General features: G+C 45.9%; 1 protein-coding gene across 2 annotated transcripts in view; it reads left to right on the top strand.

Annotated features, from left to right (window-relative positions):
- SNX24 (sorting nexin 24) overlaps positions 1 to 25,766 on the top strand; it is a 123,062-nt gene that overhangs the window by 14,903 nt on the left and 82,393 nt on the right. Inside the window, exon 2 of one of the 2 annotated variants that reach the window (XM_075600941.1) lies at positions 14,442 to 14,569. The exons of the other annotated variant lie outside the window; for it this stretch is intronic. Coding sequence (XP_075457056.1) covers positions 14,489 to 14,569 — 81 coding nt within the window. The 5' untranslated portion in view covers positions 14,442 to 14,488. The remainder of the gene's footprint in view (positions 1 to 14,441; positions 14,570 to 25,766) is intronic. 2 annotated transcript variants of the gene reach the window in all.

The following is a 25,766-nucleotide window of genomic DNA, read 5'->3' as shown; positions in this document are numbered from 1 at the left end:
CATAGTCCGAGACATCGGTCTGTACCAGGAATAGTTTGCTGTAATCGGGGGGCCAGGATGAGAGTTCTAGCCAGGGCAGATTTTAGAGCCTGGAGTGCCTCCCCACAAGCGGGAGACCAGGCAACCAGAACAATAGTTTCTTCTGGGTCAAGTCAGTCAAGGGTTTGGCCAGGGCACTGTACTGGGGGACACATTTCTTATAGTAGCCAACGGTGCTTAAGAAAGCCATAACTTGTTTCTTGGTTCGGGGCACTGGCCACTCGAAAATTGCCTCTACCTTAGCTGGCTCCGGCATAAGATGCCCCCGCCTACTCTATGCCCGAGGTACAGTACAGCCATCCCGACTAGACACTTAGATGGTTTGAGTGTCAGCCCTGCTTCCCTGATCATTTTCAGCACCGCTGCTACATGTACTACATGTGATACCCAGTAGTTGCTAAACACAGCTATATCATCCAGGTATGCCCTCACAAAATTCTGCATCCCTTCCAGCAACCTATTGACCAGGCGTTGGAAGGTAGCCGGGGAATTCTTCATCCCAAATGGCATAACTAAAGCCACTCAGAGTGATGAAAGCCGACATCTCCTGAGTCAGAGGAATTTGCCAGTAACCCCTGGACAAATCCATGTTAGTCAGATACCTTGCCCCCGTGAGCTCATCTAACAGCTCATTCATGTGGGGCATGGGATAGGCATCCGACACTGTCTGAGTGTTGAGCTGCCGGTAGTCCACACAGAACTGAGTGGTCCCGTCCTTCTTAGGTACCAGGACTACGGAGAAGCCCACGGACTCTGAGGCGGCACTATAACCCCTAGGGCCAGCATCCCCCCTACCTCCTCTATGCTCCTCTTTGCCTCTGCTGATACCCTATAGGCATTCTTATGCAGAGGTCTCTGATCCCCCCCAGTGTGGACTGGGTGATCCGTAATATGGGTCCTGCCTGGCTTATCCATGAACAGGACCTTGTACTGCTCTATCATAGCTCGTGTCTGCACCGCTGGGGTGCCTTGAGCTGAGGACCTATCCCTACCTGCTCTACTGTGCCCCCCTGCCTAACTTCCCCTAGGTCGGGCAGAGCTTGGCTCACCAGGTCCCCCATCAGTGGGCTACAGAAAGCCAGCACCGATGCCGCACTCATTAAATAGGCTTTCAACATATTGATGTGGTAAGTCCTATGTCTCCCTGTCTCCTGATCTAACTGTACAACATAGTTGCACTCGTTCATCCGCCGGAGTACCGTATACGGGCAAGCCCAGGCAGCCATGAGTTTGTTCTACCAAGTGTGCTTCAGAACAAGCACTTGCTGCCAAGGGATGAACTCTCTGCTATGGGTGTTTTGGTCATACCATGTCTTCTGTTTGTTCTGAGCGTCCTTTAGGTTAGCCTGTGCTAACCCCACGAGCCTGTCTAACCAGTCTCTGAGAGTTACTACATCTGTAGCACAGACACATCAGTATCAGTATTCTCCCCTTCCCATCCCTCACAGAACAGGTCAAACGGTCCCCAGACCCTGCAACCATATAGGAGCTCAAAAGGTGAGAACCCGGTTGACTCATGCGGTACCTCTCGGTATGCAAACAGCAAATGTTGTAAATTAGTCTCCCAGTCTCCCTGTTCAGCTTCTACATATGTTTGCAGCATCTGCTTCAGGGTACCATTGAACCGCTCACACAGTCCGTTTGTCTGGTGGTGGTAACGAGTAGTATGGAGGGCTGTCATCCCGCACGTCTTTCAGAGACAGTGAAGCAATTCAGACATGAATTGTGTCCCCTGATCGGTCAGAATCTCGCTAGGGAACCCTACTCTAGAGAAAATCCCTATAGGAGCTTCTGCTACCTTTTTAGCTTCTTGAGGCAAGTGCCAGAGCCTCAGGGTACCTGGTTGCAAAATCAACCACCGTGAGGATGTAGCGCTTCCCTGTTCTGCTAGGAACTATAAGGGGTCCCACTATATCTACTGCTACCCGCTGGAAAGGTAAATTGATCACCGGTAGTGGGTTCAGGGGGACCTTCACATGGTCACTCGACTTGCCTACTCGCTGGTAAGCATCATAGGAGTGGCAGAAATCCGCTACTGCCCATGATTCCCCCACCCAGTAGAAACGCTGCAATAGCAGGCTCTAGTGCGGGAAACCCCCTGCTGCCCCACTAGCGGAATGGAGTGGGATACCTGCAATAACTGCTGCCTATACTCCCTGGGTACCACTAACTGTCTCCTACCGGTCCACACTCTGTCTGGAGCATCTGGAGCCTCCTCTCTGTACAGGAGCCCATGGTGCCAGAGATACTGATCCGACCCACTCCGAGGCAGACTTGGATGTTCGAAGTCTCATGCCCTCTAAACTGGGATCGGACCGCACTGCTTCTCTGAACCATGCACCTAGCTCCGGCCACTCATCCTCAATCACTAAGTCAGGGGATGGGAAAACAGGTAAGTTGTAAGGGAGGTCAGGACACAGTACAGACTCGGTCTGGCTTACCTGCCCGGTCTCCTCGGGGACCTCAGGAATCGGTGGTCCCAAATGCAGGGGGACGGTGATCTCCTCAGTGGGCAAAGGCTCCCCTGCCTGGGCAAGTGCCCAACTTTGGCTCCTCGTGACCGCATGCCACAGGAGCATCGGCCTCCGCAAAAGAGTAGATAAAGTGTCCCAGATCATTACCGAGTAGTACCTTAGTATCCAACCCTGACAGAACACCCACATCCGTTATTCCAGCACCCCAGTCGAGAAACACCCAGGCAACCTGGATTGACTAAGGTCCCCCGTCTGGCATGGTGACCTGCATCCCTGGACCAAGAAGCAGGTCCTCTGTGCTGACCATTTCAAGTCGCACCAGAGTAACAGTGGCACCAGTGTCGATCAGGCCGGCTGCCTGGCGATCTCCGATGGTCACTGGACGCAAATACTTCCTCCGGACGTCGTTCACTTGCAGTCCGACGGCTGCAACTTGATGCCCGTCTGGAGAAGGTGTTGGGACCACCGCCTTGGTTCGCTGCTTTACCTGTTGGATGGCTGCTTGCTGCTCCTCGGTTGGTGCCAGTCCCACGGAGGCGACTGGTCTCGCCGCTGGAGTGCGTTGCCCCAGATGGGGGTTGCTGGTACGGTGCAAGTTGGGGCAATCTGGCTTCAGATGCCCAGTCGCATTAATAGTACTGTGCTTCATGGGCAAACCCTTCGGGCTTGGCTGCACTTCCCCCGGTGGAAGACTTTGTCCTCCAGGTCGGACCGTAGAGGAAGAATCTGCGGGCTTACCTGCCCGACTGGCAGGGGTTACCACCAGTGGCGCCATCTGCTTCCTATGCTGGAGACGGGTGGTCACAAACTCATCTGCCAAGGCGGCTGCCTCCTTGCAGTTTGCCGGCTTGTGGTCAATGACCCACTCCCGGACTTCTGGCAGACTCCTCTGATAAAATTGCTCCCGAAAGATGAGGTTGAGCAATTCTTTGTGGGTAGTGGCTTTGCACCCCTCCACCCACCGTGTACCTCGGTGGATTATCAGGGCCATAAAGTCCGTGTGTGTGTCTTGGCGGTCTTGTTCTCAGACCTGAACCACTCCCGATAGGTCTCGGGATTGGTCCGATACCGCCTCAGCAGAACATTTTTAACATATTCATAGTTCTCACCCTCCTCGGACTGGATCTGCTCGAATGCCTCCTCTGCCCGTCTGGTCAGCTGCAGGGACAGGTACTTGATCCAGTCACCCGGCAGGAGGGAGAACCGCCGGCGCTGTTTTTCAAAGCACCTCGGGAATCCATAGAGATCATTGGTAACGTCCAGAAACTTTGCAAAGCTGTGGTGAGATACCTTGGGTGGACTGTACTGAGAGTTTCCCCCGCTGGGCACCAAAGATGCGAAGGATGGTTTGCATCACCTTTATTTTATCCTCTGCGGGTTGCTTCTGGACCTAGGATCACTATCATAGCTGCAAGTTCCACAGGAGAGCGAGCCGTGGTCCCCGAAGCCATGGTACCCCGAGAGCCACCGGGGCGGCCATGACCAATCCCCCGGGCTCCGTTCCACTGGCCTCATAACTGGCAACAGCCACTGCCGGGTTGGCACTTGGAAGGGCGTCTTCATGCCCCTCCAGTATCGCCTCCAGCTCAGCCTTGCTGTGCCCCTCAGTCGGCAGACCGAGGGTCCCACACTTTGAAGCCACAGCTGCACGGTCCCAGGACCGATCTTGTCCTGATCGGGAAGCCATCTTCGCCTTGTGGCACTAAACTAAGTGACAGAGAAAAGTGTGATTTCCTGCTTTGAGTAACGTGTGTCCGACATTACTTGTTTTGAGAGCTCGCAATCTACGAGTTTGTCTTTGTGCTATAAATCCCCGCAGGAACTTATAGCCCAAAGCCTAATGATCCCACCGCTTCCACCAGAAAAAAGCCTGTCACGGGAGACCAGGACTTTTTTTTTTCAACTTTCAATTTATTGGGTTTTAAGTATATACTGTAGCATACATTCATATCATAAGTATCGTAGAAAACAATTCTGGACATACAACATCTAAACAGACATGGGGAGGAATGGACAAGAAGGAAAGGAGTTGGGGGGGTGAGGGGTTTGGAGGAGGTGTCGCCGAAACTCTCCCGACCAGCGCAGATGATCTGAGATCACTCCCAGCTTTATCTCCGTGACCACGGGCAAGGGGTGTAACCGCCCTTATCTGTGTCTCCACGGGGGGACCACTATCTTCCCCAAGTTCTTCTGTCGCCGGCCCTCGCCGTCCATCAGAGGAGAACTCACCTAATCTTATTAGAGCCAGACGGAGGCATTGCTCACCCCCTGAATATCCGTCTGTGCCAGCCAGGGCAGCCAGACCTTTTGGAAATTTGGGCCAGTGTCGTTAACCAAACTCGTCAACTTTTCCATCTGGCAAACAAACCAAATCCTGTTCCGAATTTTTCCTATTGATGGAATTGCATTCTTATTCCACAATGCTGCGGTCTCGCACCTCATAGCCGTTGCAAAATGTGTGATTAATTTGTTCCCCGATCTTGACACTTCTTTTGTAGGTTTACTTAATAGAAACAGCCACGGGTCTAGCTGAATCGTGAGGCCCAAGATCCTCTGCAACCAATCTCTAATTTGAATCCACACGGGTATGATTCGTGGGCAGGACCACAGCATGTGCACCAGATCCCCCTGTTCCCCGCACTGCCTGGGGCAGAGCGGGGAAGGTCCTGGAATGAATTTAGCCAATCTAACTGGGGTGAGATACCACCTCATCATTACTTTATATGAGTTCTCCTTTAATGATGTGCATATTGAGCTACTGGCAGCTGCCTTAAAGATTTCCGTCCAGTCTTTGTCTTCTAGTGGCCCTGTCAGGTCTGGGGAGACCAGGACTTTTAACACACTTATACTGGGATCATTCACTAGGCAAAATACAGTAGTCAGTGGGCTACAGATAGCCAGCACCGATGCCGCACTCATTAAATAGGCTTTCAACATATTGATGTGGTAAGTCCTATGTCTCCCTGTCTCCTGATCTAACTGTACAACATAGTTGCACTCGTTCATCCGCCGGAGTACCGTATACGGGCAAGCCCAGGCAGCCATGAGTTTGTTCTACCAAGTGTGCTTCAGAACAAGCACTTGCTGCCAAGGGATGAACTCTCTGCTATGGGTGTTTTGGTCATACCATGTCTTCTGTTTGTTCTGAGCGTCCTTTAGGTTAGCCTGTGCTAACCCCACGAGCCTGTCTAACCAGTCTCTGAGAGTTACTACATCTGTAGCACAGACACATCAGTATCAGTATTCTCCCCTTCCCATCCCTCACAGAACAGGTCAAACGGTCCCCAGACCCTGCAACCATATAGGAGCTCAAAAGGTGAGAACTCGGTTGACTCATGCGGTACCTCTCGGTATGCAAACAGCAAATGTTGTAAATTAGTCTCCCAGTCTCCCTGTTCAGCTTCTACATATGTTTGCAGCATCTGCTTCAGGGTACCAATGAACCGCTCACACAGTCCGTTTGTCTGGGGGTGGTAACGAGTAGTATGGAGGGCTGTCATCCCGCACGTCTTTCAGAGACAGTGAAGCAATTCAGACATGAATTGTGTCCCCTGATCGGTCAGAATCTCGCTAGGGAACCCTACTCTAGAGAAAATCCCTATAGGAGCTTCTGCTACCTTTTTAGCTTCTTGAGGCAAGTGCCAGAGCCTCAGGGTACCTGGTTGCAAAATCAACCACCGTGAGGATGTAGCGCTTCCCTGTTCTGCTAGGAACTATAAGGGGTCCCACTATATCTACTGCTACCCGCTGGAAAGGTAAATTGATCACCGGTAGTAGGTTCAGGGGGACCTTCACATGGTCACTCGACTTGCCTACTCGCTGGTAAGCATCATAGGAGTGGCAGAAATCCGCTACTGCCCATGATTCCCCCACCCAGTAGAAACGCTGCAATAGCAGGCTCTAGTGCGGGAGACCCCCTGCTGCCCCACTAGCGGAATGGAGTGGGATACCTGCAATAACTGCTGCCTATACTTCCTGGGTACCACTAACTGTCTCCTACCGGTCCACACTCTGTCTGGAGCATCTGGAGCCTGCTCTCTGTACAGGAGCCCATGGTGCCAGAGATACTGATCCGACCCACTCCGAGGCAGACTTGGATGTTCGAAGTCTCATGCCCTCTAAACTGGGATCGGACCGCACTGCTTCTCTGAACCGTGCACCTAGCTCCGGCCACTCATCCTCAATCACTAAGTCAGGGGATGGGAAAACAGGTAAGTTGTTAGGGAGGTCAGGACACAGTACAGACTCGGTCTGGCTTACCTGCCCGGTCTCCTCGGGGACCTCAGGAATCGGTGGTCCCAAATGCAGGGGGACGGTGATCTCCTCAGTGGGCAAAGGCTCCCCTGCCTGGGCAAGTGCCCAACTTTGGCTCCTCGTGACCGCATGCCACAGGAGCATCGGCCTCCGCAAAAGAGTAGATAAAGTGTCCCAGATCATTACCGAGTAGTACCTTAGTATCCAACCCTGACAGAACACCCACATCCGTTATTCCAGCACCCCAGTCGAGAAACACCCAGGCAACCTGGATTGACTAAGGTCCCCCGTCTGGCATGGTGACCTGCATCCCTGGACCAAGAAGCAGGTCCTCTGTGCTGACCATTTCAAGTCGCACCAGAGTAACAGTGGCACCAGTGTCGATCAGGCCGGCTGCCTGGCGATCTCCGATGGTCACTGGACGCAAATACTTCCTCCGGACGTCGTTCACTTGCAGTCCGACGGCTGCAACTTGATGCCCGTCTGGAGAAGGTGTTGGGACCACCGCCTTGGTTCGCTGCTTTACCTGTTGGATGGCTGCTTGCTGCTCCTCGGTTGGTGCCAGTCCCACAGAGGCGACTGGTCTCGCCGCTGGAGTGCGTTGCCCCAGATGGGGGTTGCTGGTACGGTGCAAGTTGGGGCAATCTGGCTTCAGATGCCCAGTCGCATTAATAGTACTGTGCTTCATGGGCAAACCCTTCGGGCTTGGCTGCACTTCCCCCGGTGGAAGACTTTGTCCTCCAGGTCGGACCGTAGAGGAAGAATCTGCGGGCTTACCTGCCCGACTGGCAGGGGTTACCACCAGTGGCGCCATCTGCTTCCTATGCTGGAGACGGGTGGTCACAAACTCATCTGCCAAGGCGGCTGCCTCCTTGCAGTTTGCCGGCTTGTGGTCAATGACCCACTCCCGGACTTCTGGCAGACTCCTCTGATAAAATTGCTCCCGAAAGATGAGGTTGAGCAATTCTTTGTGGGTAGTGGCTTTGCACCCCTCCACCCACCGTGTACCTCGGTGGATTATCAGGGCCATAAAGTCCGTGTGTGTGTCTTGGCGGTCTTGTTCTCAGACCTGAACCACTCCCGATAGGTCTCGGGATTGGTCCGATACCGCCTCAGCAGAACATTTTTAACATATTCATAGTTCTCACCCTCCTCGGACTGGATCTGCTCGAATGCCTCCTCTGCCCGTCTGGTCAGCTGCAGGGACAGGTACTTGATCCAGTCACCCGGCAGGAGGGAGAACCGCCGGCGCTGTTTTTCAAAGCACCTCGGGAATCCATAGAGATCATTGGTAACGTCCAGAAACTTTGCAAAGCTGTGGTGAGATACCTTGGGTGGACTGTACTGAGAGTTTCCCCCGCTGGGCACCAAAGATGCGAAGGATGGTTTGCATCACCTTTATTTTATCCTCTGCGGGTTGCTTCTGGACCTAGGATCACTATCATAGCTGCAAGTTCCACAGGAGAGCGAGCCGTGGTCCCCGAAGCCATGGTACCCCGAGAGCCACCGGGGCGGCCATGACCAATCCCCTGGGCTCCGTTCCACTGGCCTCATAACTGGCAACAGCCACTGCCGGGTTGGCACTTGGAAGGGCGTCTTCATGCCCCTCCAGTATCGCCTCCAGCTCAGCCTTGCTGTGCCCCTCAGTCGGCAGACCGAGGGTCCCACACTTTGAAGCCACAGCTGCACGGTCCCAGGACCGATCTTGTCCTGATCGGGAAGCCATCTTCGCCTTGTGGCACTAAACTAAGTGACAGAGAAAAGTGTGATTTCCTGCTTTGAGTAACGTGTGTCCGACATTACTTGTTTTGAGAGCTCGCAATCTACGAGTTTGTCTTTGTGCTATAAATCCCCGCAGGAACTTATAGCCCAAAGCCTAATGATCCCACCGCTTCCACCAGAAAAAAGCCTGTCACGGGAGACCAGGACTTTTTTTTTTTCAACTTTCAATTTATTGGGTTTTAAGTATATACTGTAGCATACATTCATATCATAAGTATCGTAGAAAACAATTCTGGACATACAACATCTAAACAGACATGGGGAGGAATGGACAAGAAGGAAAGGAGTTGGGGGGGTGAGGGGTTTGGAGGAGGTGTCGCCGAAACTCTCCCGACCAGCGCAGATGATCTGAGATCACTCCCAGCTTTATCTCCGTGACCACGGGCAAGGGGTGTAACCGCCCTTATCTGTGTCTCCACGGGGGGACCACTATCTTCCCCAAGTTCTTCTGTCGCCGGCCCTCGCCGTCCATCAGAGGAGAACTCACCTAATCTTATTAGAGCCAGACGGAGGCATTGCTCACCCCCTGAATATCCGTCTGTGCCAGCCAGGGCAGCCAGACCTTTTGGAAATTTGGGCCAGTGTCGTTAACCAAACTCGTCAACTTTTCCATCTGGCAAACAAACCAAATCCTGTTCCGAATTTTTCCTATTGATGGAATTGCATTCTTATTCCACAATGCTGCGGTTTCGCACCTCATAGCCGTTGCAAAATGTGTGATTAATTTGTTCCCCGATCTTGACACTTCTTTTGTAGGTTTACTTAATAGAAACAGCCACGGGTCTAGCTGAATCGTGAGGCCCAAGATCCTCTGCAACCAATCTCTAATTTGAATCCACACGGGTATGATTCGTGGGCAGGACCACAGCATGTGCACCAGATCCCCCTGTTCCCCGCACTGCCTGGGGCAGAGCGGGGAAGGTCCTGGAATGAATTTAGCCAATCTAACTGGGGTGAGATACCACCTCATCATTACTTTATATGAGTTCTCCTTTAATGATGTGCATATTGAGCTACTGGCAGCTGCCTTAAAGATTTCCGTCCAGTCTTTGTCTTCTAGTGGCCCTGTCAGGTCTGGGGAGACCAGGACTTTTAACACACTTATACTGGGATCATTCACTAGGCAAAATACAGTAATGGAATAAAATGTAAACCCGCGTACACACAATGAATACACAAAATATCCCTGGGGTGAAAATTAGGCTAAAATAGGTGCAGGGAGCCTGCTTCGGAAGGCTTACCGTGACTGGAATGTCCTCCCTGGCTTCCTGGTCCTCTTTTTGGCTAGAAGCTCTAGCCGCGACCTCTATGTTCTAAACCGAGAACTTGGACCTCAGCTAGGCAGGCTTTCTTGGCTCCAAAAATGAAGCTGGTTGCTCTGCTATTCGTAACAGAGCAGCTTTGAAAACTCGCCTTTGCATCACTGGCCCAAGTCACAGGATCATCTGATTCTCTGATTAGGGATTCTCCTTACATACCTTCCGCTGTTCTATGTTCAGCATGGAAGTAGAAGGAGCGACCAATCAGAGCGTGGGAATTCCTTCCCTGCCAGCCAATAAGAATAGGGGCTCGTCCTTTGGCTGACGTCAGAGGAGGGGGCATGCCAAGCCGGCTCGGGATGCCCTGTGGGCGGGACATATGAATTGACCAATGGGAAACGCGCTGACATTCTGCCACTTCCCCAGTCAACCCATTGCCACCTACTGGGCAGGCTCCACTGAGTCTGGCAAACCAAAGTGTCCTCCCCGAAGGTCTCTGGACCCAGTACTCCGCCCTGCCCCGGTCACTTAGCACCCCGACACCTTTCAACATCCCGTCTCCCGTCTCCTCTTTTGAACTACGATATCTATTCAGACTTCACTGCACCTATATGGATTCCCAGGCTGACTGAATAGACATTTATAGTAAATGCACCAAACATTACAAAACATTTTAATACATGTTATAACGTGGAGTGACCCATATCTATGCGGGACATAGAACTGGGATAACTGGGCTCGAAAACCAGGAGTCTGGGGGACACTGTGCAGCCCCGGTGTAATTCAATCTGCGTACTGGCAAATCATGCTTGCACGCCGGGGAGAATTAGGGGCCTATCGGTATCTTTGGTCCCCGAACTCCTGCAAACAAAACAAATGCATTTTGACCCAAATATCCCACCTAAAACTTACACACAGAAAGTTTCATGAGTCTGGGGCAAAGGAAACATGAAAAGTGGAAAAGCATGGGACACTTTAACTTTTGCATGTTCTGTTACCTGGCCCCTAGCTTATGGTTCTATGTAGATCCCAGGTACCCCACGGTTTCAGGTGTAACAAGATGGGCTTAACCTTTATTGTATAGCCTGGTTACACCCTAGTGTCACACTCAGTCTGCCGTTCTCGCATCTGGAGATCCATTTTGATACACAGAGCAATCAATTCCTCCAGATCTTTAGGGGTGTCCCAGCAAGTCCGTTCGTCCTTTAAACACTCAGAAAGCCCCTGCCAAAATGCTGCCACCATAGCTTTATTGTTCCAGCCCGTCTCCGCAGCAAGGGCACGGAACTCAATGGCATACTGACTCAAAATATGGGTTCCTTGCCAGAATCGAAGGAGCAAAACAGAAGCAGAGGACCTGGTGCATCAAAAACTCTTTTGAATGTCTGGAGAAATGCAATGGAGTCGTAAGCTAGTGGGGATTCCTTCTCCCACAGAGGGGAAGCCCAGGCCAAAGCCTCGTCCATCAGTAGGGAAATGACATAGGCTACCCTAGATCGATGAGTGCAGAACATGGAAGGCTGGAGTTTGAACTGAATTGAACATTGGTTCAAAAACCCACTACAAGTCATAGGCTCCCTTCCATAACATAGAGGCATCAGGATCCGTAGTTTCCTGGGGATAGGGGATGACGGAGCTTGCGCTGGAGATGCTGCCAGTAATGGTGGTGCAGGGGTAGAACCCACTTTGAGTGTGTCCAGCCAGGTCATAATGTCCTGAAGTCAGCTTGATATGAGTGCCACCTGTTGGTTTGGCTGGGCGAGGCATCTCTCATGATCTTTTAGCAGTTCCCCTTGGATACGGCTCGCACTGCCTCAGCAGGGTCCATGTTAGGCCGAGCAAAATGTGACGATGCTCGTCTCGAATCAGGAAGCAGGGCTGAGGTAGGGATGCAGAGTAACTGACCAGAGCCCAGGGAAAGAGTCCTGTTAGAGGATCCATAGTCGGTAGGCAGGCAGGAGATCAGGGTTGGTGGCAGTGGTGCAGAATCAGGGAGACAGGCAGAGGTCAGGGCTGGCGGCAGTGGAGCAGAGTCCAGGTGACAGGCAAAAGGTCAGGGCAGGCAGCAGCGAGGTCGGGGTAAAGGTCCGGGGTCAGCAACAGAGGAATCAAAACAGGCAAAGGCGAAAGGCGTGACAGCGAAGACCAACAGGAGCTGCAAAAACTAGAACCTTATATAGCAGGCTGCCAGTAATCAAAATGGCCAAACTGAGCAAAAAGGGCAGGCAACCTGGAAAACCCAAACTGCAGCAAAACCCGGCATGGATCAGGCAGAATCCTTACAATATCAGCACATAGTTATGCCTGTGTGTTCAAGAGTCTCTGGATCTAGCAGGAAGCTTTTTAATCTTTCTGATTAGCCAGGCGGAGACTGGTTAATTGACTTTGGCTGCAGTCAACCAGCTCCCTGCTGGATTCCTCAGACTACTATAGGCTTTCTATTGCAGCCTAATTTAGACAGGGTTAAGTCCCTGTTACAGATCTCATATATTAATTTCTCTAATTCTTAGACAGGCACAATATTCACATTGGCATTTGTTTTCTCCACATACACACCTGCACCTAAAATTTGACAGCTTAACATCTATTTTCACAGGAGAAACGGTTATTTCTTTTCCACAGTCGGTTATTCCACAGTTACTCATGAAGTATGTGGTATGATTTGAGTTCTCTAGTCACAATGGTGACATATCTATTTATTACTCTTATGAATTTCTGTCAGGCCCATCATTTCTTATATTTAATATAAACCTCCAACTAAGTGGTGGCCTGTTTGTCACCTCTCTGTGATGCTTAGGGGATATTTCAAGAATGTTAAGGTTTCCTTTGAGGCTGACAGCCCAGGATCTGGCTATTGTCCACAGCCTTTTCTAAACTATTTCAGTTTTAGTGGGCCATCAGTAATAGCTCCGCCCCCTCTCCTAATTACACCATTGTTGTAGACTAGCACAGACACAAGAAGGGTCTTGACCTGTCATAAAAACAATTATTGCATTTGTAACACAATTTCTAACCAATGTTAACCCCTGAAGTACCAGATTGATTAAAATACTTAATATCCCCAGCCATTTTTATTGCGGTAGCTTTTGAGCACATATTTTTTTTTTTCTGCACTTGAGCACCCATACACAAATCTTTTGATATCCCTGCTAATCGCACTTGTTGCCAGAAATATACATATATTTATTTTCATGACGTTCATTCATCTGAATGCTCTGAGAATCTAATCTAATCTGTGAGAGGTCATCTTATGTACATCATCTAAAATAATGTCCTGTTTTAAAAGAAAAAATTGACATCTGTTGAAAGGGTTTAAAAGAAAGCAGTGGGATCAGAATGCAGATTTCCGTTATTTTGACTTACTTTCCAAAATGTTTATTATTCTCTAGGTCAGGGGTGCGTAAAGTGTTTTTTTGTTTTTGGTTTCCCCTCCCCTTTTGTTCGGCATCATGTGACATCGCGCTGCCATTTAACTCCACTTTGCCATGGTGATGCGTCTCCAGAAGCCGCCGGAGAGAAGGTAAGCGACATACAGAGGCCTCGCGCACTCCCCCGGCATTTTATTTAAATGTTTTGGGGAAGAGAGTGGGGCCTCTGTAAGCACAGCATCCGCATTTAATGATGGTGCTTGACAGTACAGTATATTTTGTGAGCAGCCCCATTCTTTCATCTTTACCTTTTAAAAGAGGTAGGACAACGGAATGGCCACAAATCACCCACCCACATTTCTGGTAGGCTCAACCCAGGCCGGTTTATGGAACACAGCAATAGGTTTGAATAGGAGTAGAGGCTGCGCTATAAATGTCACATGCACTACTTTATTTGAAAGAAAATATAGTTGTGCTGATTTTTACAAGGTTATTATGAAAACCATTATTTTTGCACCTATTTGTGCTTGTGTTTAAGCTTCAGTAAACCAGGACTGTTCAAGGTGAACTGGAACATTAAATTTTTTTATTTTTTTTTTGAAGATAAAAGCAATGTAAAATGGCTGCTTTGGACTATATTGGATAACCCACAAGTCCAAGCAACATGATGCCGGAGAAGCCAATATGTCTAATTTACTCATCCTTCTGCTGACCACGTCTTTGGGAAGACTTAGGATTGCATCCATATAATAGCTCAAGGTGTGTGTGTGTGTGTGTGTGTGTGTGTGTGTGTGTGTGTGTGTGTGTGTGTGTGTGTGTGTGTGTGTGTGTGTGTGTGTGTGTGTGTGTGTGTGTGTGTGTGTGTGTGTAAAAATGGATTTCAGGCAAAAAGTGACACGATGTGCTCATTTGCATGTCATTTCCCAGAATCCCTTGCTGCAGTGTAAGCACTGTATGCTAGGTGATAATGGTGAAAGGCAGGGTTGCAGACCTGTCTAAAACATGTGAATGTGCTCACAAGTGATCTTTTTATTTATATATATATATATATATATATATATATATATATATATATATATATATATTTGGATAACTTATGGTGGGTGAAAAAGTTGACGAAAAACCCACCACAATAAAGCATATTCATATTATCCTGCATAATCCTGAGATTTATATCAAAACGATAAGCTGCAAACAAATGTTTGTGTGTAACTTCCAATGTCCGTGGCCCATTAGTGTTTCAAGCCATTTAACGCTTCTTTTAGGTAACCTCTTAGCTGCCCAAGAGGCGTGCTTTTTTTGGCAAGGGGTAATGATGGAGGTGGACACTTGGACTCATGAAATACATTCCTTGTTGCCTTCCCTGTGCTCAAGACTCTCACCGATTTTCCAGGTACCTTAACCGTATGAACACTCTTCTAATTGCATTGGAATAATTGTATATTCCCAATTACAGAATATGATCATCATAAAAATAAATGTAAGGAACCTTTAAATATATGAGTGGGTTAAATACAGAAGGCATGTGGGCTCAATAATGATTACATTATCCTTCCAGTTCTCTCTTTTGATAAATTTGAAAAATTGCCTGATTCACTTTTTCTTGTAATTATCTATATTGATTTCCTATGTAATGCTGTTTAAATAGAAAAACAGAAGACAAAATAGGAGAAGGTGCTCCCAGAGGGGCAGCCTGTTTTTCAGTGATAATGGTGGTAAAAGCACATCACTGAAGAGAGGATACATTGAAACTGAAATGTTTCTATATTGTGGTATCTGATCCAGGCAGAAAACACAGGCCGTTCTTGATCCTTATTAAAAACTTTGAACGTTGTGTTAAATAATATTAATGGCCCGGATTGTAAGTACTTAACAGCCCTTTTCCCATACAAGTGAATTTATTGATTGATTCAGACTCAATGCAGTGGTGCAGATTATCTGACTGATTCCATCGAAACCTTAACTGCGTTTAAGTGCACTGCATATCTTTAAATGAATCAAGATGATGATGTAGATTAAGAAAAGCAGAAGACCATCCATCTCTTTTTGATCAGTTAATAACTTGAATCCATCATTGTGTATATCAGTTGGACTCAGTTCATGGGATGAATTCATGTCTCCAGCAGACTCTTGAAACCCACTACCTGAGTTTAGATTAGATACCAATGGCCACAACATCTGTTTCCAATACTATTAAAGACCTGTCTGTTCAGCATGGTGGTTGAATTTAGTTTTAAGTAAAACTGCTGAAGGCGGTCTAAGAGATTATATATTTAATTAGAATTTTCTCTGGATCACTTAAAATGCTGACGCCCCACAATGTTCTCTTGCTTTGTATCATAAGCACTTTTTTTATTACCCTTGTGTGTGGGTTTTTTTGGGTGAAAATGAATTCTCACAGAGCATAGAAGAAAACAAGAATTGCATGTGGAGATATGTACTGTATCTGATTTAAAAAAAAGCATGATCTCCATGAACACTTTGGAACCTAGTTTTAAAAATGAAGTGTAGACACTACATACATGTGGGGAAACTTCGATCATAAAGTGGGACATCTAATAATAGATTTTCGTTTTTATGCAAAACTTTAGTACTCTTTATTTAGATTTTTGTGTCATAACAGCAAGTTTGAGTCATGGTTTTGTCTCAGAAATAAAGGATAAGCAAGCAGGAGAAAATACACTTTACACACCGATCTCTCACACACACAGACACACACACCGACACACACATAGACACACACACACACACACACGCAGTAAAAGCTTTGTTATTGGGCATGTGCTGGACACGAGAGTTGCAGGATAAGCAAAAATTCCGGTAACAGAGTTATACCATAGCATACTGTAGTACAAATTTTCAAAGAATTACAATACATTATAACCTATAAAGTATGAAATAGTATACAGGTACTCCCCAATCAAATTATAATACTACTGCAACTGTTGAAAACATCCGAATGCACTCGGAAATACTCTGAATGATCTGGATGTGCCAGATAGATTTCGCATGGATTCTGGTAACTATGTATGTATGTATGTATGTACGTATCTCTGACTGTGTTTCACTTTAGACTCTGTCTAAGTTTGTATCAAAATCTACACTGGATGGAATGAGACGACATTTTTAAGTCCCTTATAAATATTCATTCCTGCTCATTCTTTCTCTGTATCTAACCTATTTTCTGATATTATTGGACTTACATGGTGATTGCAAATATCACGTTGGTAACATTGATGACGGTACATCTGTAGAGCCATTTTCTTACCACACAGCAATTTTTATATCATTGGATCTTCAACAGGGTTTATAATCCACCTGGTTTGTGTATCATACACTGCATGTGAGATCCTTTTTTTCAATCTCACGTGAGTGGGTATTTTAAGTTCATCATTAAAACCAACAACATTTTGTACTTTATTGCACTGGGAGTGTGCACTTCTCATTTTATCTTCCAGCCAATAACCCTGATGTGGTTCATCTGGTGGAGAAGAAGCCCCTATCTCTGGGAATGGAATGGTTGACCATTGCTTTCTTTTTACCATCTGTGACTTTAATATTAGTTACTTAATATCTTCAATGTAGACTATTATTCATTTGGATTGCTTCAAGTATGTATTGTTATCAATCATTTTATTATTCACTTGATTAGTGTTTTATTTATACAGATGCAGCGGCCGTTATTTGAACAAATCACAGCGCCGTTTTCGTATGCGCTGCTGTACTTAACGCGGCATGAACGCCGCCAATCGTCCCAGGCACACGTGTTTATCGCGGTTGCTTTGTTTGAATTTCATGGATTGTGTGCACTTATATGCAATGAAATGAATGAATTGTAATGTGTACAGTACTGTGCTACTGTGTCAATTTCAGGTGTTTAAAAGCCACAACACTAAAATGCCATTTTCTGCACTCGCGTCTTAAGGCGGTACGGTTGGAAAAAACCCCGCGCCATGACGTGGGTATTCCGAGGTATACACTGCGTGATTTGTTAAAATAATGGCCGCGGCATCTGTATATTTTTTCACTATTATGTAAACACAGTTAATATATTATCACTGATTATCACATTATTCACTGTATTTAGATTAGAGGAGCTCTGATGTGTGTGTATATGTGTGTGTGTGTGTGTGTGTGTGTGTGTGTGTGTGTGTGTGTGTGTGTGTGTGTGTGTGTGTGTGTGTGTGTGTACACACACACACCCACACATATATACACATACACATACACACACACTAACAACAACAAAAATATTCTTTAGAGGAGCACACAGGTTTACCAGTGAAAAATGAACAATTTTATTGGTGCTGGTAATAAAAACAGGGGAGAAAGAATAAAAGGGAGGGGAATCCCACAAAGCTAGTCCAGAAGTAGTAAATAATCAGCAGCTATCAATAATATGCACTGTGTGAGCATGCATCACATAAATTGTAATTTTCTATTTAGTGGAATATGTGGGACTAACAGCTGGTATGGTAATAGGTCGCCACTAAAAGTAAGTGACTGACCCAGAGTGAAAAGTGCATCTCAGTGATACAGAGATGACAAAAGGGGATATGCACACAGATGAAGATATGTACAGATGGTAACCCTTAATACTATACCATACACAGAAGCAAAATAGAGCCCACATATGATGAAGCATGAGAGGAGCTGCAGATATGACAGGGGAGGTGCCTGCAAATAGAGCTAACTCCAAGCAAGGCTGAAGCAAGGAGAGAGCATAAGCTCAAAGGATGTATGTCATCCCAAATGACAAAGCAGGCAGGCCATATACAATAATGAGTGCAATCTCCCAACATATCAATAAATTTGTGAATCGATATTTTTTCAATGTTTTTACTTATATTCATCATTTATTTTTTTATTTTTTATACACATTTTTTGATTGCATTTTTTTGTATTTATGTGTTTTACATTGTTCCTGATGTTACATATATAGGCTGTATACTAGTGTTATATTGTGTCGCCAAGTAGTTAATATTCACTAGTAGCACTCCATTTTTTTCCATTGGTCAGTTTAGCTTTCAACTAGTCGGCCTACTAAGAGTATTATCATGGTCTAACATGCAGTAGGCGCTACTCCAATTCTGTTTTTTTTTTAATATATACATACATACGTGAGATGGGGCCTGGGCCAGTCACAAATATGGGGCATATTCTGCAGCCAAAGGGTTATATGCTGGATATAAGTATTGCCAGATAGCTCAACGCATCCTTTTTAAAAGCACAACAAGTCCTTTAGTATATTCTTAACTTTATTGAAGGAGTCACGGAAATAAAAGGTACTTGTAGATGGTTTGTGTAGGTAGAGAGTGCTTCTCTAAGTGATGGTGCTTTGTAGTAGAGGGAAGGTAAAACGAATTGCTTTGCTAAGGACGTGTACTCACTCAGCCTGCCTGGATGGAAAAGGAAGTGTGTAATCTTTGTCACAGAGGAATAGTGACAGGACTATCCTACCTGTGAACACAGACAGGGGAAAATCCACTTAGCTAGGGGGATTAAAGAGTTTGTCAAGGCAACCAGACTATAAACTAACTAATAACGCTCTCTATCAGCGCTGGATCCAAGTGGCTAAGTGATAAGTAACATCAGACAAAATATGCGTGATAAAACAAATGAGTGAAACAGCTGCCAAGGGGACAGCAAACAATAGACAGTTCCAAATCTAACATAACATACAAAAATACAAAAAGCTAAGTCCCCGGCGCTAATGAGTTAAAGTCCACAGTACCATAATCCAGAACACAGTCCTTGATGGAAAAGATAGTCCTGGCAATGGGTGGGTTAACCAATACAATTCAGAGTGGCTTTGATGGTTTCCAGGGTATGCTCCAGATGGTCTCTGTAATGATTAAAAAGACACACCAATTGCGCAGTATATAGAGAACGACAGCCCTTACTGAGATGGAAATAACCCTAATTTACAAGATATACTCTTGTGCAATCAGGGGAGAGAATCTGTACTGCGCTGCGTGTCCACCTCGACCTCCACGAACCCCACGTGGTTGGAACCGGGTGGTATCCCTTGTACTTAGTAGTGTCCTCAGGAATCCAACATAAGTCGCCACAGCAAGCGTGTAGAGAAATAAATACAATCTAGTGTAAAAACGTACTATACACTTTATTACCTAAAAACAAACAAACTACCAACACTTACACTTTGTGTTGGTAGCGAATGGGGCCAACGGATGCCGTCCGCAACCTGCCTCGCTCCGGCTATAGCAGGGGACCCACGCAGTTGTGCAGCAGGCGCCGATTGATGACGTCAGCAGCGCGGGTCAGGTTCAAGCGCCGGAACAGTACAGCAGTGGAGAGGCATGCACGTGGGATCCTCAGGGGTAATAAACTGTATAGTGTATAGTACGTTTTTACACTATCTTTTCCATCAAGGACTGTGTTCTGGATCATGGTACTGTGGACTTTAACTCATTAGCGCCGGGGACTTAGCTTTTTGTATTTTTGTATGTCAAGGCAACCAGCTGTAGGCAGTCTGGAGAGGGAAATGTAACTAAAATGTATCCGTTACACAGGCACTGTGTGTTTTCAGAGCAGAGAAGCATGCAACTGAAATAGAGAAAGCTGGCAGTGAGAACTGCAAAGGGGGGAACAGAAATAAACAATCCTGTTCCAGGACAGGAAATAAAATCAATAAAACAAAAATATTTGTCAAAAGAAACTTTAATGTTTATAACAGAACTTAGTTATATTTCCAATTACAATGTTTCACAATTCAAAACATAATTTACATTTATATGAGATATAATTTGATGACCTGTATAACATTACCTGAAATGAAGATTGAAACAAATTAAAATGATTTTAAAAAGGCTTTTCGAGCTTTATCTTTTGCAAATTTCTTTATCTTTGAAAAATCTATAGTCCGTGCAATGTCAGAATGTACGTGAAGAATTGGTAGCCCATTTAGCCTTTCTTGAGACATTGTAGATCTGTTAAAATTTGTCACTATTCATAATGCTAAAACTTATTTCCGCAGAAGCAAGAGAAGCCTAAAAACAAACCTTTTGTTAGGTTATTCCTCTCAACGTATTGCAGCAAAACAAATCACATTACTAACTCCACCCGCTCGTATCCACTGATACCACTAGCACACTATTCTCAGTTTCCTTTGTTCAAAAATGCAACAAAACTCCACCAATTTGGCAATAAAATTAAAAATTTTGAGCGGTAGCCGATACGTGATCATCTCTCTCTACTTTTCTCTAACTTCTTGTCTATCTCTACATAGTCCAAGCATCCCCTTTAACTGTTGATTGGTGCTTATTCATGCCAGAGTTATTTGTTAAAAATGTTAAAATAAATATATTGAAAACATAACCTTTAACATCTATTTTGGGGGCCCGGGTTAGATGGCCCCCCTCTATCTGTGTGCATGCGTGCGCGCACATACACACACACACATCCAATTTGAGATTTTGTTTGAAAATACATGACAATACAAATTATTGGTATGTACGTATGTGTATCTTTATTTATATAGCGCCATCTGTGTGCATAGCACTTCACAGCAGTAAAACACCTGACATCATTATAGAGCATAATGGAAATAAACACTTAAGACATAAAAGTAACATTAGGAAAAGAAGTCCTTGCCCTGAAGATCTTACAATCTAAGTGGTGAAATTAGTACTTAATCTAACAACAACAAAACTCAAACATGTTCTATGCATTCATGGTTTCGTTTAGCCACCGGCCTTGTGAGTGAGTGTCACGGGAGCTTGTGCAGGGTTATAATAATACACCAAATATCTCTGGGTTGAATCGAATGCGACTAAGATATGATAAATATAGTGTATTCCTTGAAAAAGGTGAACACACAAGATCAACAAATAACACACGGAATATGAACACTTACTCAGGGTTTGAGGCAATGAAGCAATCAGGATCTGGATTGGCAATTCATTCACGATACAGGATACAAAACAAAGTCACAACGAAGACCCTGGGTATAGGGCTTACACTCGTTTATATGAGGTTTCAGCCCTATCCCTTAACATTGGGTGCCAGGTATTGGTTCCCAATTACCTCCACCTAATTACTCCTTGCCACCTCACGTGAGAAGCAAGGTAATACCTGCCCACAGGGGTGGGCATTATTCTAATCAGGGGCTCATTTCCCTAGCCCCCCTCCCAAAGCCTGGCATCGCCCAGTCTTCCTTTTGGGTCTCTTCACAGGAAAACCTTTTGTCTCGAGGTGTGAAACACAACACTTTACCCGAGTACCCATGTCCTGCTCTTCTTTGTCCTAGCATACACAAGCAGGTTTGGGGAGCCTTTGATCAGGGGGCTTATTGTAGACCTCTTGTCGCCCCCTGAGCATTAACATACCATATGGACCTCTAGCTTTCCCGGGCTTTACCCTAGACCCAAGTACATTTTCACAATCATATTTATATTAAAATAATCCGTTCTGTGGCTCTGAGCGGGCTGAAATTTGCCAGGTCCTCATGCCGGAGGACCCTTGCCATAGTGGCCAAATATCAGCCCTCCATGACCCCCAGAACCAGAGATACCAAAACCAAGTTAAAATCCCCTATTAACTTTAATGCAGGATTCTTAGCTATGCTAAAAGAAATCACTGCATTTCACTCTTCCATTGAAATCAATGAGCTCCGCCGCTATAGGCTTTTAATGGAGCAATTCCGCCATTTAAGTCAATGGGAAAACCTCTTTTTTCACATTTACCCATACTCCGTCTGGTTGATCGGAGAGGGCTGGAAATTGCCATGCAGTCATGCCGGAGCAGTGATTACATGCTACCCAAATCCCAGCCCTCTGGTACTCACAGAACCGGGGATATGGGTTTTCACTTTACACACTTTTGGACTTAGCCGTTTCAAAGCCACGCGGCTTTCCTCCATTGAAATGCATGGGCCGGCGCCGCCATAGGATTCAATGGGACCTCTGCTACCATTGAAGTCAATGGGAAACACACACTTTTTCACAGTTAACCCTACTCCGTTCGGTTGAGGGGAGAGGGCTGGAAATTGCCATGCAGTCATGCCGGAGCAGTGACTACATCCTGGCCAAATCCCAGCCCTCTGGCCCCCACCGAATTATGGGTTTTCAGTTTACACTGTTTTGGACTTGGTGTTTGAAAGCCACGCGGCTTTCTCTGCCATTGCGGACAATGGTGCGACCCTCATGGCCGGCGCGACCCTTTCTCGTCGCCATTAATTGTCTGACCCGGTTGGAGTCAAGTGAGGGAGTTCCTAGGGGCCAGGGGCAAAACGAATTTTATTTCTGGGTGTCCTAGAACAAAAGTTCCCACGCCAATTGGACATGAACTTGACCGAGACCTGATCAAAGCTCTTTTTAGACATTGTTTCCACTCTTGCGGTTTTGCGGTCTGGCTGGCTGCCAGCTCGTCTCCGGAGGTCGGCTTCAAGGAATCCCCATTGAAATGCATTACTCCATTCACTTTCAATGGGGATCCGCCGCTCCTCGTCTCGGGCGCCACCTGCAGGTCTTCTGCGACATCGGGCCCAAATCTCCAAAGGGTTACATGGGGCTCCAATGGCGACCTATGGAGAGACTGCAAAATGGAGCCTGCAAAGGCGGGAAAAGGAACAAAGGGCTATAAACACAAAATTAACATCAACCCTTTCCCTCCCGACTTGATCCCAGTGTATGTGGTTGCTGTATACACTGCAAAGGTACAAAAAACAATAATTGTACCCATATACATTTCTATCCAATAGAACACAGTTTTGCCCTGAGGCAGGGGAATACAAACACATGAAATCCCTCTAAATGTGGGAATAGGATAACCAAGGGACATACCTTTTGGTTATGAAGCAGGGGAACATATGTATTATAAGTACATTTCGGGTTAACCCCCTCACTTCACAGACAGTGGAAGGGGGTGCCTAATGGGGGTGACGCGTAGCACCCCTCCCCGTCACAGTGAGGTTCTTCAATTTTGTTGTGTAGTTTTCAAAGATTTGTAACCCTTGTATAATACAGTAAAAATAGAACCTATGTCCTCTCTTGCTATACATTATTCGTATTTATTATATATGGGGTTTTATATACAAAGTTTTTGAACCAAATTCCTCCTTACATGATCTACAGGTTAATAAATAAAAAAAAGTAGACGTTGTCCCGAATGGAAACCTGGAATAAGCAAGAACTCGCAGCTCGTTTTCATTAACACCCTGTAACTAGTAAAGATTAATGTATATTTCTCTTGCTAATTCTTTCCAATTACTTGGCTCATATTAATTCCCTGGCCTTGTTAATTATGCTGCAGCACAGTGGTAATTTTTAACCATATTTCCACAGCAGGGAATTTGAACAGCGTAACCTTGCCCTCCAGCAGTAACTCTCAGAAGATTAGGCCCTCTGATTTAAGTCCATTTATTTTCCGATCAAGCCTAATTGCTGCCGACTAGCTGCCACAGGTACACTGGGTATCTCGCGTACGAGGCATGTACGTCGTTCGGAGAACAAATAAGAAAAGATTAATTGTTTGTTTTGTTTCAATCCCCGGCGGAATGCAGCTGCTTAATCAAGAAAAAAAAAAAATTCTTCTTCTGTGGATTTGGTTTATTTTTCAAACAGGCATAATTATGTAAAAAGTGAAGGCAGAAGGATACCTTTGCTAAGAAATATTGCTGGTTTGCTGCTAAGGAGATGCAGACACAATGAAATGAATGGAACACAGCAGAGGGATTAATGGGTATTGGTCACATTTCTCATAGTAAGTAATTTGGCAGGTGGATTTTTATTCAGACCAATACTGTTTGGTTGCATTGTTATTTGTTTTGTTTGTACCTTATGAAATCCAATCAAAGAGACAATAGTAAAAAAAAAAAAATAGTTTTTCAAATTGCTCTTAATTGCTCAAGCACAAAGTGAGCTAAACACTGTTTCCAATTAGAGGACTTGCTTCAAGCAAGCGCCATTAATTCTATCTTTCCCAATCTGATAAATAAGCTATCAAAGTGGAACCGATTCATTGAAAGCAATTAGTTCCAAGCGTTGCCTCACAACTCCAAGCTGCTGTACTGGATAATGAATGCAAATTATGTGTGAAAAGGGAAACAAGCATCCTTAGGAAGTGTAACATTTCAGAGTTAATGCAATACATTTTGCTCTCTCTGCTTCCACTAGAAAATTGATTCATTCAACAAACTGTCTTGGAGGAACTTGTGTGCGTCTGTGTTTACATTAAAAAAAATGGTAAATACATTAGTCAAAATGGTTAAACTGAAGTATTGGCGTTGTGCATCATTTAAAAAAAGTTGTACATGTATTAAACATTGGTCTAAAGCAGGGTTGGCCAATTCCAGTTCTCAAGGGCAACCAACAGGCCAGGTTTTAAGGATATCCATGCTTCAGCATAGGTGGCTCAATCAAAGACGCAATATTTTTGTGTTGCATAAAAAAAAACATACATTTAAAAGAGCCTACTTTTTAAAATTGTAAGTATTCTAAATTAGGATTAGTGGTATAATTAGAATGTGGTGAGAGCGTGTAATTGGATTTTCACCAAAAAGGTGTACTTTAAAAGGGAAGCACAAAAAGGCAATATTAAGGCAACTCTCTGAAATATATAATTGTACTGTAGGTTGGTAAAACAATTGAGAGGTCCATGTGTGAAGTGGTAAATGTATACAGTATATAATGGCAGAATAGGACCTTAGAATAGTACAGGAGAAGTGAAGAAGGCAGCAGGGACAGGGGACATGGAATATTTGGTGTGTGGAGATGAAGTACAGTGGAATTGTGGCCAGATCTGAAAGAGATGACTCCTGATTTCCTTACCCTTCATTTTGCCATGTAATAGTATTTTCCTTTGTCATACACTAGTCTGAAACTCTGCTCGTTTAAATAAGGCTGCGGCCATGGTGACGCTGAGCGGGTGCGCTCGCCGCGATGAAACACATTGCAACAATGTGTGTGGTCAGCGTGAGCGCGCACCTTTGCGTGCCCGTGAGAGTACTGCGCTCAGCTGCTTGCAGACAAGTACATTTTTTTCTGTAGCTCGCTGGCACGTCACGTGAGCGGTTCGCCCAATGAGGGTGAACCAGCTCTGTGACGTCATGGCGCGCCCCCTGACGCGCGCAACTAGCTGGCCAGGAATCGCACGGCAAAGCAGAGCGCTTGACGTCAAGGCGCTCGAGTTCCAGCAGACATGCTTCCAGCCTGGTCGCAGCCTAAGGCTGCACTTATTGTGCCGGCAACGCAACCGTCACGTCAAAATAAATGCTTTGTCGATGCTTATAGTGCACGCGACAAAGCGACGGAGCGACAATGCTACCAAAAATCTGGTTGTCACTGCTATTTGATTTTTTTTTGGCGACAGTCTCTCCTTGTGGCCAATTGGGAGCTTCTCCGTCCCTTTGCCTTCCCCCTTTATGACGTCGCTGGCCTTGTAGCCAGCGACGTCGCCTACATTTGAAATAGAACTATCGCAATGGCGACGGTTGACGTTTATCGGTCTCGTAGCCAACGCCGGCACTATAAGCAAGGCCTTACTGTCACAGCTTTAGTTTTCATCATTTTTATGATGAGGTACACGACATTGGTATTCCTCCAGCAATGTTGTGTACCTCATAATGTGCA

The sequence above is a fragment of the Ascaphus truei genome, chromosome 1, assembly GCF_040206685.1.
Source record: "Ascaphus truei isolate aAscTru1 chromosome 1, aAscTru1.hap1, whole genome shotgun sequence".
Classification (NCBI taxonomy): domain Eukaryota; kingdom Metazoa; phylum Chordata; class Amphibia; order Anura; family Ascaphidae; genus Ascaphus; species Ascaphus truei.
Note: the sequence above shows the minus strand (reverse complement) of the source record. Positions and strands in the feature narration are given on the sequence as shown.